Genomic DNA, 15,006 nt, shown 5'->3' on the forward strand with positions numbered 1-15,006 from the left:
GACAACACGGCAAGGTCCGTTATCTGCATCCAATTTTCCATGCGCATGTATTTGCTGGGCGCAACACATAAACGCTACGAGGTAGGGCACGACTTCCGTTTCTTATAGTTTTTTGGAGAGACCACAGTACCAGCTCTCCACCATACTTTTGTATGGCACATCTGTATGACGTGCACTATATACTTTGCACTTCTAGTCTGTGACGTTTCATTGCAAGACGATATGTTTAACTATTCACATTGCTTTTTTGTAGCTTGACTCAAATATCGGTCTGTAGATTTGGCAATCGAAAAGTAACAGTACAACATTGCAGGTCAGTAAAGCACCTCATTTATTGTTGCACTTCATTCATGCTTTATCTATTTTCTTGCTTTAGAATCTTCTGCATTACTTCCTTTCCTTCAGTTTATTTGGATCTCATTTTTAGAACTATACACTCGATATTGATCAACCTCTGCACATGTTAGTTACACACGCAACTCTTTGCATATGGTTGCTAGCCAATACATATGATGTATTACAATACTGAATACATAAGTAGTGAATGCATGTGGTGTGTCGCAGTATAGTGAATTCACCTTGTGCATCCTAATTACTTTAGCGCCTCTAAATAATTGATACCATACTAGGTGTCCAAATAATTGATACTGCACTATATATGTCCTCGTTTCTCTCATACTAGGTGTCAGTATGAAGTTCTGAAGACCTAGAATATTACAGTCCAAGCGTCAGTTAGCTAGGGAACAAACTACGGCCAACTTGAAACTAGCTTATCATCCATATGGTAGGTCATGGTTTGAAATTACTGCATTGTATAAAGATTAGAGCATGCAATGTGACATCTTTGCTTACAATATAGAAATATGTCCCTTCTGCACGGCAGCATACCTCACATATATAGCGATAAACGAGGTCAACAAACAAATGAAATAGACACTCCTACTATCCTCACTTTTCTATTATTGTTGGGCGCTTTGCATCGGAGCAGCATCAACAAGATTTAGCAGCATTGCATTTGCAGTCCATTACCAATTCAAGATACCAACCATGAATCAATAATATCCTCTCTCTATTCATGAGACCGATGAGCAATATTTATCATAAGACCACATGTCAACGTAACAAGAAGTACATTGGCAGATCCCTTCAGCATTAAATGTGTTCTCTTGCTCAGTGATCTTGCCCAACTATCCCTAGTTTGTAATCACGCATGGGAGCTTTGTAACACATGCCATATCACAAGCTCGGTCCACTGGCTACATGCAACTTTATACAAGATGTCATGCTCTGCAAGACATGCAATGAACCCTAAATTATTTCAGTTCTTGGCCATTATTTGTGAAAGAAAACCAATCGTAGATGAGATTAGTTGTACCTTTGGTGCATGTATTATAGATGAAGCGCATGTGCATGACTACATCAACAACTCTACTACGATAATTTGAACTCACAATCAGACATCCAACACTATAACAACCTTGCCTTGAATAAGTTGTACAATCAAACTGACATTACAAAAGTTGAAATGAAGACGAACGCGGGTAACATAAATGTCCTTCAGCAGTGGATCCTATACCCTAAGTTCATTGAGATGGATTCAATCGCTATTGGCATGCGCTGCATGATCACTGAAAACATCGACATGACAATCGGTGTGGCAAGCGGTGCAACATACATTGGTGATGCCATAACATAGAACACATAAGGTGAAGTTACATGTATCAGTGTTCTCATTCATTGTACCGAGAATAACTGTACAAAAGAAGAAAGGTAAAACACAAAACAAATAACTACAAAAGAAGAAAGACAAAACACACTCGACATTCACCTTCAAAAATGTGAACCGACGTTCTATGCTACCAACCATTTGATGAAAATTTTCTTTTTGAAATACTTTCCGTTTGCAAGAATTTACATGTACACGTATACTAGGAAAAAAACAGTCATTCATAGACATAGTAGTACAACTTCACTTAGATATATTCTCAATTGTAACCATCCCTATAATCTCTAATAATTGATGTACTTAACTTAGTCTCATCCCATAAACATCATAGCATTTTTGAAATGTATATCCCTTTCACGCAGTGCTGCCCTTGCCAAATTATGCATGCTCTTGTTCCCTTTCAGTGCTAGATGATGAATGTCAATTTGCATATGTCCTATTATATTCTATAGATGTTAAATAGAACGTCCCACCAAGCAAGACTAGTTATTGGGTAGGCTTAGTTATTTGCTTATGTCAAATAACCAAGCCTTTCCTTTTGTAACTAAGCTTTTTTTTTTAGCATAGATGCAAAACTATGCACAAAACTAAGTCTTTTGACATTTGGTGTGTGGTCAGGCATAAGAACAAAATTTTAAAAAACTTAATTCACATAACTGAAAAGGGGTAACTATGCCTCGCGTGACCATAGCCTTACATAGCTACAACAATCCTCCATACTTTTGTGATTGCAAAAGTCCTATTGTCTTGTTTGTACAGATGGAGTTATATATATATATATATATCTCCATTTGTTGCAAACAAAATTCCCCCTTGTCACCATCTCTATGCTCATTTCGCTCTCATCAAGGGCATGGTAGTACACACTCTCTCTCTCTCTCTCTCTCTCTAGCATGGTAGTCCCTTGGTGGAGGAGTTATGCACTAAATAAATAAGTTGGAGGAGAAGAAGATATAATGTTTAATTTATTCATTTTATTGATGACTCAACGTGATGGTTGTTGTCTTTGTAAGAGAGAAATTCAAGTAGGACTTGCTCGTCTCTTGATTATAGGGTTCGCATGTCAAGAACAGTGCCTTGTTGAAGGTGCCTATGGTCCTCAAAAGTAATGATCATGCTTGAGTGGGGGGTGGATCTCATGATCAACTTCATTGTCTGTTATGTTGATGAGCTAAACTTGGCCCAAAACTGAATGTGTGGACACCCCCATGATCTAGGCATACTTGCATAAAATGGGTCTCTCTCCCACATGGTCTAACATAGCAATGAGTGACACGGTCAAAGTACCTGGTTAAGGATGTGGGAGGTTTTGGGTCTAGGTCCCTTGCCCCCGCCCCCGCCCCGCCCCCAAAAGCACCTTTTTCAACACACACACAGAGAGAGAGAGAGAGAGAGAGAGAGAGAGAGAGAGAGAGAGAGAGAGAGAGAGAGAGAGAGAGAGAGAGACAAAGAGGATGTTACTTAGTATGCTTTTCCCCATCTAATTCAAACATGAGATGATACGTTAAATTAGTTCGAGCAGAAGGGAAAAGTATGTTTTTTCATAAAACTATGAGCATTAATTTGCTGCTTTGTTAAAATATGCTCCTAAAAAGCCTATTGATAATTTATCTAAGTTTTATCCAGAGAATATATTATAAGAGAGAGAATAGGTTGGTCCAAAATATACTTGCTATAACATGGTGGCTGATGAAATAAAGGGGTGGAAAGCTAATCTTTGCTTCATCTGCTGATGAGAGTGATAGACCAATGATATGACAATGTCAAACAAGTGGTACTTAACAAAAGGTTTTGTTGAGTGTGCACGTTCATTGGTAGAACTAATGCAATAACATGGTTCATGAGTATTTTGTTGAAAGGCAAAATGCTGAAAGGGCAGTACCATTGTATAAAGGGATAAAAGGAAGGTTATTATATCCATTGCCGACAAAGATGCAAGAGTGAGAAATGGAAACACCGCCATAAATGCCGGCACCTGTGGTGCCATGCCATAAGATAGATCCGGTGAGTGCATCTAAGGCATAAACATCTCCAGAGCTTGTGTATGAAGTTCCAAAAACTGCCCCATTGGACACACTTACAGGTCCAATTGCAAGCCCTCCACTAGGCTCTGCCACTGACCAAATCACCTCTCCAGAATATGCATCCATTGCCACCCATCCTCCCCCTGTTGTGACCTCATTTTGGGGCGCTAATATGAATTCTTGTTGTTCACTATTGATTATGTTTGTGTACACCCGCTTCCCATCAGTGCATGATCCCCATGATGCTCCTCCCAAAGCGCCACCTGGTCCTGCAGCCTGTCAACACAATCCATGCAATTTTTTATTGAACGTCTCACTATTTTCCACCCTTTGCTCCAACTATGAAAGCAATCTAAACAACTTTTTCTCTAAGTTAACTTATGCTAGATGCCATTGCACAAAAGGCTCCAAAATCCTTCAATTGATTTGCAAAGTTGAATTATAATGCACAACCAACGTTGTCAATTGCTAGCCATCAATTGGATCACTTTTGGGATTTAGGCCCTCTGATGAAGTTGACAATTCCTAAATACCGCCAAAATTTATTCAAAAGTTCAAAGATAAGATCGAGAAACCATTATCTGTATTTGAAAAGCAAATTATCCACACGCCAAGGTTAATTCTGTGCACAACCATGCAAAAGGGAACTCGTGATGTTTATTGGATTGTGGTCATTGTGCACGACATCTGCAAATTGAACGCCATCTCGCTTTTGTTTAAAAATTCAACTCCGTCATTGGAATCTATTCAAGATTCGCCACCTCTTTCTTTTCTGAAAAACGTTGGCACATACTCGTGATGTTTATTGGGTAGGCTTAGTTATTTGCTTATGTCAAATAAGTAAGCCTTTCCTTTTGTAACTAAGCTTTTTTTTTTTTTTTTTTGGGCATAGATGCAAATCTATGCACAAAACTAAGTCTCTTGACATTTGGTGTGCGGTCAGGCATAAAAAGAAAATTAAAAAAAAACTTAAATTCACATAAATGAAAAGGGGTAACTATGTCTCGCGTGACCATAGCATTACATAGCTACAACAATCCTACAACAATCCTCCATACTTTTGTGACTGCGAAAGTCCTATTGTCTTGTTTGTACGGATGGAGTTATATCTCCATTTGTTGCAAACAAAAGTCGCCCTTGTCACCATCTCTGTGCTCGTTTCGCTCTCGTCAAGGCCATGGCAGTACACTCTCTCTCTCTCTCTCTCTCTCTCTCTCTCTCTTGCTGCACTTGGTGCCTCTCTATATATTCCCCCCGTCGCTTATTAGGGGATTTTTTATTTTTTTTATTTTTCATACTCACAATTGTGAGTGGCAGAGTGAAATTATCTCATAAATGAATGTACAATAAAAGTCAAGCTTGTTTGTGCCTTGATGAGGCAAAAGCTATAATAAAGGGTATGAAGTCACTAAAGGATTTTAATAGAAAACTGTTACCCCCCAACCTCTCATCAACTAGCTTCAAAGAGGTTGTTCAGGAAAGCAGGGAAGTGATCGTAGCTATTGGAAAAAGCAAGAACTCTAAGGAGTAGAAGCAAGCAATTAAAGCCATCACAATTTCGATCACATTTAGATCACATCATGAAATGTAACTCCCAAAGTAGCTTATGTCAGTGTTACGGTGTGTAGCTCCATATTGTGTCTTGTGGCCCCTCACGGCACATCTTGTGCTTGAGGGTTATTGTACATTCCTTTCTGGGTGAATATTATGCAATCACTCACAATTGTGAGTATGGACAAAAGAGAGAGACAGAAAGAACTCCCTATACAATATAATTAGAATGGTTAGAGATTAGTAACTCCACAAGAGAAGTACCGCTAGCTTGAAATGAACAATATTCTCCCAAAGTCATGTATGTATCACCTTCTTACCATGATCCTTATTGAATATTATTGAATAAGCCTAGATCTTTTCCTAAAATAAGTGCATTTGTTTGCTAGCTTAAGCAACTCCAATGTGGATATAAGCATGAAAAGGTCAAGTAATGCATAAAATTCGTGGCATCATGGAGGTTAGTGTAAGCCTTACCGTGGACCAAACAGTTGATCCGGTATCACAATCCAATGCCCAAACCACTCCACTTTTTTGACCAGCAACAACAATGCATTGTGTTCTCTTCTGATAACGTGAGTATGTTTGTTTAAGATAGATAATCAGGGGGGCCGCTCCAAAATCATAGTCTGGTCCAAGGATAGCAGGACAATTTGGTGTGGTGGGTGATAGTTGACAAGCGAGAGTCCAAACATCATAAGCCTCTAATCTTCTGCTCCACTTAATGATCCCAGAATCAATATATAATGCTAGCATTGAATCCTGATGATTTGAGGGATCTAGACAAGTGTCTGGACTCGAATTATAACTATTGTTTTGTGCGGCCCTCGCAAGTTGGCAATCCTCAACAGACTCAGGAACTTGATAGTTGTTTCCTGCACAATTAGTATCACTTGATATTGAGCATTATTCCCTTTATTGGAGATTTTTAGCTTATCAAAAGACAATATGCGCCAATCCTGATAAACGTGCAAGAAAAGTGTATACTGCAAAACATTAATTGATTGGGTTTTAATTTGAGCATTGCTAATCTTTTCAAGTTGCTTAATTTTTGTCCCAAAATCTATAGTAAAGTTGACATAATAATATGATAAACAACCACCTTTTCAAAAAAGGAAGTGCTTGCTCACTTCTATTGAATTGCTAGAGAGGAAAACAAATAATCTACGAGGGCCTTTAGTTAGTTGTAGCAAAATCTTTGCTGTTGCTTGGAAAGCTTACTAGGAAAATCATTAAAAGTATTGTGTAATACATGCGTGCACGCACGCATGCACACACACGATATAACTATTTATTTATTGTGTGTGTGTGTGTGTGTGTGTGTCACAAGAAGTTTTTGGAAAAATTCTCACAATAATTCCCACATTGTGACTTACCTCAATGTCATGAGCTTCTGTGAGGGAGGCACCGTGTACCTAGCTAGGTATGCGGTGCCTCTCGAGCGGAAGCTCATGATGTTATGCATTGTATGAAAAACACTGAAAAAGACTCCGTTTTCCTACATGAAAATTTTCTATATCTTCTTGTGTTTGTATCACGCACATATATATACATATGTGTGTGTGTGTGCGCGTGTGCGTGTGTGTGTGTGTCTATATATATATATATATATATATATATATATAGAGAGAGAGAGAGAGAGAGAGAGAGAGAGAGAGAGAGAGAGAGAGAGAGAGAGAGAGAGAGAGAGAGAACCTGTTGCAATGAACACCAACCGTCTTTTCGGATCAATAGAAGGGCTACTACCCCAAACTGCAACTCCATAGTAGTCTGAATTAAGTGGAACCATGAAAGTTTGCCACACAACAGCTCCATCCTGTATGTCAAGCTTCAAGAAACTTCCTCGAAATGTACAACAAGTGGGTGCAAGTTCCTCTGTTGAAGAAGTGCCCACGTAGTAGAACCTTAAGTGACATTTATTCACACACAAAAGATTTGAATAAAAAACAAGTCAATGAGGTAAGATCTTGTGCTCATCTTCAATGCAATTTAGACAGGGCCTCTAGAAGCCTTAAATCCTCAATGCATATAGAGGGGGTTCAAGAATTGTTATTTTGATGGTTTTAATGTAGAAATTATTTAGCAATCCTGAGTTTTACTATCAAAATTCATAAAAGGATGCTTATCATATCAAGCTTCATCCTTAATACAATGTCTAATAATACTAGAGAAGGACAAGCTGTCATAGAAATCCTCATTATTTAGCTCAACACGAGCAGGACAAGATCTTGTAATTTTCTAGGTTGATCAATATAATTCTCTCACAATTGTGAGCTTTGCTATTTAAAAAAGAAAAAAATCCTCATTATTGAAATGAAATAACATGACCCTCATCACATTATGTAACCTAGCTCCTAGGATTAAAATTCAAGGCAAGACTATTCATCTCTCTCTCTCTCTCTCTCTCTCTCTCTCTCTCTCTCTCTAAGAATCTTATACACTAGTTTTAAGAATCCAATGCAAAGTAAGGTGAAACAAAGCCTATGGTTTTTGGAGCATTCATGCTCCGTCTTTGTGCAGCCTGCAAGACCTCAAAGTTGGGGATCCTTTGGAGGTGTTGCGGTAGGGTGTGGGGCGGATGGGCACGTTAGCGATGTTGAAGAGGGGGAAAGGGGAACACACCCAGAACAACACAATGCCTCACTATAGCCTAGGGTATACACAACGTCCCAGTCCACTAGAGTTCACCTTCAAAACTCAATACTATCCGCAAGCAAACCAGCGCTTGCACACGACCATACGCACACATGCTTTGCAACACACCAAACAGACCCAATCATCCTGCTCTGCTCAACTCACAGCCTTCCACACGCACACGGCCTCTCTCTATCTCTCTTTGCACAACAAACCTCGGGGGGCACACTCGTCGATACACGGCCGGAAACACACGCACACAAGCAGAGAAGAGAAGAGGGAGTCAACGCAAGAAGACAGCAATGGTGGATTAACTAGCATCAACACAACCATGTATAAAAATGCTCATTCAGTATAGCTTCGATGAGCTCAAAATCCGGAGTTGGCAGCCCTCTCTGGCTATCCGTCCCCGTCCAAAATGGCCCAAAAAGCCCTTTACAACTAGAAAAAACTCCTCTGAATAGGAGGTGAGCATCCAAAGAAAAGAAAAAATGCCTTCCCTTGCTCGTGCAGCTCTCTAAGAGTCCTTTTTTAGCATTTTCTATGGACTACACACATGTGGCACCTCAATTTGGATACTGCCTTGCATGGTGGACACCTCGGCAACTTTCACCTTCTCACTACATGTGCAACCACCCCTAGTTGGCTTCGGGCTCACGCTCCCTCTCTCGCTTTGCATTCGGGATGCCACGGGCTGCCCCCCACCCACTAGCGATATCGTTGGTGGGGGCTGCCTCTTTCTCTTTAAAAAAGCTTGTGCGCCCGTAAGGGCCACGGGACAGGCCGCCTACCACGTCATCACTATCGACCGGCAACCGCCAGACACCACCACCTGCTTGCCGTTGTCGTCGGCTCTACCAAAAGCTTCTAGTCACCACCCCGCTACGCCCAAAGGGTTGCCCAACGTCACCGAGCATCGTGTGAGCAGTGCCTCGGGTGAGGACGCCATGGCCACGAGCCTACGGAGCTCCAACCTCCTCTTTGATGCCCTATGAGGTGTGACCCTCGCAGCCTATATACCCCAAACTTGCTTCCTGCGTGACCACATGTAGGTTTTGTCGCACTGCCATGTGACACCACCAGGCTCAATGGCGTTCCCATGCTTCAAAAACTCCTTGAACACCCATCAAAAGACCGTTTTTTCCCTCGCTTTGAGAGCCACCATTTTCTACTCAGTTATTTTGCCTCTGGATCTGCAAAGCCCGGCCGAAAGATCACATGATTGACTCTAATCTCCCTTGACCTTGCTGTATTCCAAGATTCCCAAGACCATGAACCGAGGCCACAAAAATGCGAGAAAACCATTTGTAGCCAACCTCGAGCAACCGCACCCAGACTTTGATCGGCCATAACTTGGCAAGCATATCTCCGTTTGATGAGCAATCTCTTCTTGTCAGCTCCATACATTGTGTACTACTTCCTCAAACCCTATCGAACTCTAAAAACCTCCAGATGGCACACTCTTCAAAGTAGTCAAAATGTCACATACTTGGCCCCGACACAACTTCGAAGCTCCGTATCTCGATATCCGTGACTTAGATTTCCGATCTGAAAAGACCAGCAGGCTTCATAAATCAAGCACTATGCATCTCTGTGCTGAAACCGGCTCGAACTACCTGGCACCACCTGCCCCGTCTATCTCGATATGCAATGCACTGCACCTTCAAACTCAAATATCTTGGGCTCTGTAGCTCTGTTTGATGAGCCGCCTGGACCTACTCCTTCAACAACTCAAGCTCTACATTCTCAAGCAAAAAGAATACATCTTGAAGCTCTTTCATCTGCCACCCAAATTAGCCCTTTTTGGAGCTCTTCTTGGCTTATAAACTGCATCATCCATACACATTCGATGCTACATGTCTGCCTAGGATCTTTGTAGTTGCTACTGCTCTTTGCCATTCATCTAATCTACACATACTTGCAGATACCATCTTCTATGGTCGACCGATTTTGGTTGCACCAACGTTGCTTGCGTAGGTGTACGATATCCAGGCAGGTCCGTTGTAACTGCAAGCTCGCCTCCTTTGTCGGGGCCACATTTTTTGGAGCTGCGAGAGCTGCCATCCCTCTTGCCTCTTCTTGGAGAGGCGAATGGGTGGCCTTGGGAAGCTTGTATGCTTGGGATCTTGATCTTCTGCATTTGGCCGCTTCTCTTTGCACGGGCATGGATCCCGTTATAGCCTGGGTCCTTTGGTGGATTTGTCAGTGGTGGCAGCTCTGGTCTGATTCGTGGAAACCTTCATGTTGAGTCCCTGGATCTTGCTTGCAGCTAATGTTGGTTGTGGGTGTTTCGATAGATGGTTCTATGACAACAATTTGTTGTGCTTTCTTATTTTTTTGGAGTGTTGGTCGGGGCAATAGATGGCTGGTGGCCACGGTTGCTCGTTGGTGGCACCTCAAAAAGCATCTCAATGATGGGGACTATGGGCCCGGCCCCTTCGGCATTATCTAGTTTGATCCCTTTTTTTTTTGGGGATAGTAGCCCCTGTTCGGCCATTTGTGATTACGATTTTGTTGTCACTCTTGTGGTCTTTATGGTGTTGGTCCAATTTTTCTTTGGTCAATCTAGTAATGCCTCTTTGATGCCATGGCTAATGTTGAGCATGGCTACCCATGTAACTCTTTTTGCTATCTAATATAGCTACTACTCACAATTGTGAGTACTTGAAAAAAAAAATCCTATGCAAAGTAGATTTTTTTCTATTTTGTACGAGAGAGTCACTAAGCATTGTCTTTTGTATATACACGCCACTATGAGACATAAATGACATTTGTTTTCTTATACATGCTCCTAGTGTCATAAATGACATTTATTTTCTTATTCTATAAATAGGGGCATTGAGGATTGGGTTGCACACATTAGTTCTCATCACCAACATAGTATGAAACTCAACATAGTATGAAACTCAACGTAAACCACTAGGCTATATGCCTAAGTTGGTCTTTGAGCTCCCTTTGAGCCATAAAAAAAAGGATTCCCCCCCTCCCCCCCCCCCCCCCCCCCCCCCCCCCCCAAAAAACAAAAAAAACCTACCCTACCCTACCCCCCCCCCTCTCCTTTCCCTTTTTATCCCCCACCCTTCCCTTTTCCAACTTCCCCCTTCCCAAACTAATTAATGCATTTGTGAAAAATTCGTTTTGGTTGCCTAATCTTATGTATGCCAGTTTTAAAAAACCTTGAAGAAAAGTGTCCATAATTAGGCAAATGTTTTCTACTATGGATAAATTAAAAAAACTATTGGCAAAAGTCAATCATGTAAGTGGAACCTTTAGAGGTAGCTCTTAAAGTAAAGATCCCACATTTGCTACACTTGAAATGATTTTCTTGAATTTCCAATACTTCAAGCTCTCCATCCTTGTCTCCTCTCTCTTCTTCTTCTTACTCTCTCTCTCTCTCTCTCTCTCTCTCTCTCTCTCATGCTCTCGTGTGGACTTAATGCTTTGAAGGAGCACGTGAGGAAAGTGGTGTATGATCACGGAGAAATTAGACACCATGATCCATGGAGTATGACCATGTATTGAAAGAGGAAAAATTTGACACCATGAGCCGTGATGTATGTGAAATGAAAAAAACATCATATTAGTGAATTTGGAAATTTTTCAATTTTCACTTTCAAAATGATCTTAAGATTTGATCACATGGCTAAATCTTAGTCAACTTTTTGAGAGTATGGCTCGAAAGAGCTTTTCAAGTAATACCTTGTGGAAGGCTTCGGCCTTAAAAGACAGTTTGAGATTTGTCCATATGGACAAATTTTTAAGACATTGGTGATTCCCAAAGTGACTCTATAAGTCTCAAAATATCTAATATGATGTAAAAATGTATGCACAAACAAATCTTGGGCCAATGTATATGGTAGCAATGTGGTTTCCACTTCCTCTCTCATGCAAGTTACAGCCCAAACAAAAAACACTGAGAATGTGGATGTATAAGAGTTGAAGGAATAGAAGTAACGTTCCAAGAAAATTATTATTCGTGGAATTATTGAAGAGAAGTTAGAGAACCTCCTTCTCTTGCCATTTTTATTGGAAAATTTTCAAAACCCACTTTAGTATGTCAAGAGTTATGGTTTATGGGGCATATAGAGTGAGTAAGCAAAGAGCTCCTTGCTCAGAAGAACGACCAATTGTATGCACCATGCTGGATGAGACCAAGCAATTTTGTTTTTTTGATAATAGCCTTGGATTTATTTGAGAGATACAAAATGTTTCCTATGTGAAGATTGCAATATTATGCAACAAGATGTGTGTTGCAAGGCATATGAGAATAGGAACAAAAAAAACAAGGACATGTCTCATGAAGAAAACATACCCAAGGAGGAGGTAAGTTCCTCGAGAAAATATAAACATGTGAAGTATGAAACCAAGTTACAATTGAAAGTATGCTTTTGGAATTGCAATGGATACCCATGGAATGCGGGGATTGACATAGAATGCTTTTGAAATTGCAATGGATACCCATGGAATGTGGGGATTGGCATACATGAAATAACTTTCAAAGCCAATGTTGTACTTCTTGTTGAGAGTTAATGGCATGATGCACAAAGAATTGACGGGCTAGAGGAATACAATGTACATTCATTGATGTGGTCAAAGAATTTCAAGCAACAAAGAGAACAAAGAGGGGTAGCATGTATGATTAAGAAAGTGTTGGAAGATCTTGTATCAATCACAAATCTTATGTATGTCTAAAAATCATGATACCAAAAAGAGCACCCATTTTTTTAAGCCAGTAACTAACTGCATTTCTCATCATGATTTTCCATTTTATGCTTGCACGAATAGAGATCAACAATTTGTTGATTTAAAAATGGACATTGCTTATTTTAAAGGCAAAGTGAGGTTATTGTCTATGGGGATATAAATGTTCGCACAAAAACATTACAACATAATACACAACAATTTGATACGCCATATATTTCAAGAGAGTTGGAGGAAGTTCACTTGTATGCTCATACTTTAATGGATGAGAACAACCAGATCGCTATGGAAAGCTACTTTTACACATGTGTAATAATATGGGTATGCTCATTGCCAATGGTGTATCTTCGATGGATTTACATGTAGAAAACACAATGGGGATAGTGTGATTGACTATATGCTAGTCTCTGAAGCCATCATGTATTGCATAAAGAGTTTATTTTGGCCAATGGACCTTTATGTGTTGACCTTAAATGTGGAGAAACTACTAAACATAAAATTCTCAATGAAAGTGAAGAAAAGTTGAGCAAAAGTTATGGATAACAAAGCTCCAAAATGATGCACCATTGAAAACTAAATGGAAAGCTTTCAAGAAACGTAATTGTTCTTGTGTCGAAGAATGCTTTTCCATAAAGCATGTCCTCAATATAGGCAAATGTAGATCACATAAAAGGCGGTTTGATAAAGAGTGTCAAGATTCTCAAAACTCCTTGAAAAAGTAGGATGCAATTGTAAACAAAGATAACTATCAGAGTCATTTACATGCATAAAAAGCATTGATTCAAAAGAAGAGAAGAACATGGGAAGTCAAAAGTCAATTTCCAAGAAAAGGTACGTGCATATGGAAGATTTTTGGAGAAACTTGATCAAAGTTTTGGTAAGTAAGTCTGATGGATATGTACACTCATTGTAGGCAACTATATGAGCAACGAAATGCCGGAAAGATGAAATCTTATGGTTCACTCCCATGTATGTCCTCTTTTTTAGTATAGGATGTGTACGACGGCCTTGAAAAGTTGGCCACTTGCAAAGTGGGAGATTGTCAAAGTATCAAGCCAAAAATGATTAGCTGGATGAGAGATATATCATATCATTCGAACTTCCCACTATCTACACAAGACATAAAGGATTGGTTTGGGAGATGGTATGCATTACACTTGCTATATGATACATGAATAGACTCCCAAGTGAAAGAAGCATTTCTACAATGCCAATGTATACATGCATCACACCGCCTATATTGCCCCCACCTTATATTCTTGAGCATATCGCTTTGTCGACGATATGCACTATTGTAGCCATTTGGCTTACCTTCCACTCCCTTTGATGGAAGATAGGGCTTTGGGGCAATGGAGAAGAGTTAAATTGACTCTACACATAATGCTCTTTGCAAGTTTGAGAGTCTGAATACCACATTCTACTAAAATCCTCAACTTTTTCTCACATCAAACTTGATTCCCTCACATTTAGCCATGAATTAGACCTAAATACTTTCTTCTCTTAGCCATAGTGTGGGCTCTTCTTTGCAATTCTCATCTCACAATAATCTTGGAGCATTGAGTGTAACATTTAATGGTCTAGTAACTTGTGTGTAGCGGAAAATAGCATGAACATGGTGAGCATTTCATTAGAATAGCTTCCTCATGAGAATAACAAGAGTGCTTGGGTGGAGAGAGCAACAAAAAGCATAACACCTAGTAAGATGGCATGAACAATAATTCAAAAGAGAGAGAAATTAAGCAATTGACAACTGTTAAGGACCAGATTTGCATGGAGCCGGTCCCCCCTCCAAAAGGCTTTGTATTATGTTTCTCCCATCAAGAGAGACATTTTACAATACAATTTCTTGTGTTCCTTCAATACTAGCTAGTGCAATGAAGATGGAAACTTCATGCACTACGCAAAACATTTATCAAACACAACATCAATTCCCTCACGGTCTCAGACCCAAGACCTCACACATCTTCAAAGATGGTGAGAGCTAGCGGGGTATGAGAGTAGATTGAGAGGAAGAAGGAGTATTCTTACAAGAAATATGTACATCTCACATAATCACTCATATTAGCATAGCTTAGCTTAGTATTTAGCATGGTAGAGGAGATGAGCATGCATTGAAGCTTGGCTCTTGGTTGGATTTGCATCGCAAAGCCAAGAGTTGTTGGTGTAGGCCTCCCTTCTCACAAGTTTGGAGTAGGTGGTAAGCTTTCCATTAAAGCTTGAGAAGGAGAGAGAGCCTTCTTTTCTTCACACATGAGATTGTGTGAGTGTGTGTGTGTGTGATAATTCCTTGCAAAAATCAGCCCCCTCTCTCTCTTGGTTGACCCCTCTTGCTATTTGCTCTTGCTAGTATCCTATTGGACCTCCCCAGGC

The 15,006-nt window shown here is 40.2% G+C and overlaps 1 protein-coding gene across 1 annotated transcript in view; it reads right to left on the minus strand.

Moving 5' to 3' along the window:
• Positions 1-3,249: 3,249 nt before the first annotated feature.
• Positions 3,250-15,006, minus strand: part of LOC147417460 (uncharacterized) — a 43,002-nt gene continuing 31,245 nt past the window's right edge. Inside the window, exons 3-5 of the mRNA XM_086506910.1 lie at positions 6,997-7,205; positions 5,779-6,176; positions 3,250-4,026 (exon numbers count right to left, since the gene is read on the minus strand). Of these exons, the coding sequence (XP_086363036.1) occupies positions 3,565-4,026; positions 5,779-6,176; positions 6,997-7,205 (1,069 nt within the window). The 3' untranslated portion in view covers positions 3,250-3,564. The remainder of the gene's footprint in view (positions 4,027-5,778; positions 6,177-6,996; positions 7,206-15,006) is intronic.

The sequence above is a fragment of the Adiantum capillus-veneris genome, chromosome 30 (genome assembly GCF_014529385.1).
Source record: "Adiantum capillus-veneris isolate H3 chromosome 30, ASM1452938v2, whole genome shotgun sequence".
In the NCBI taxonomy this organism is placed as follows: domain Eukaryota; kingdom Viridiplantae; phylum Streptophyta; class Polypodiopsida; order Polypodiales; family Pteridaceae; genus Adiantum; species Adiantum capillus-veneris.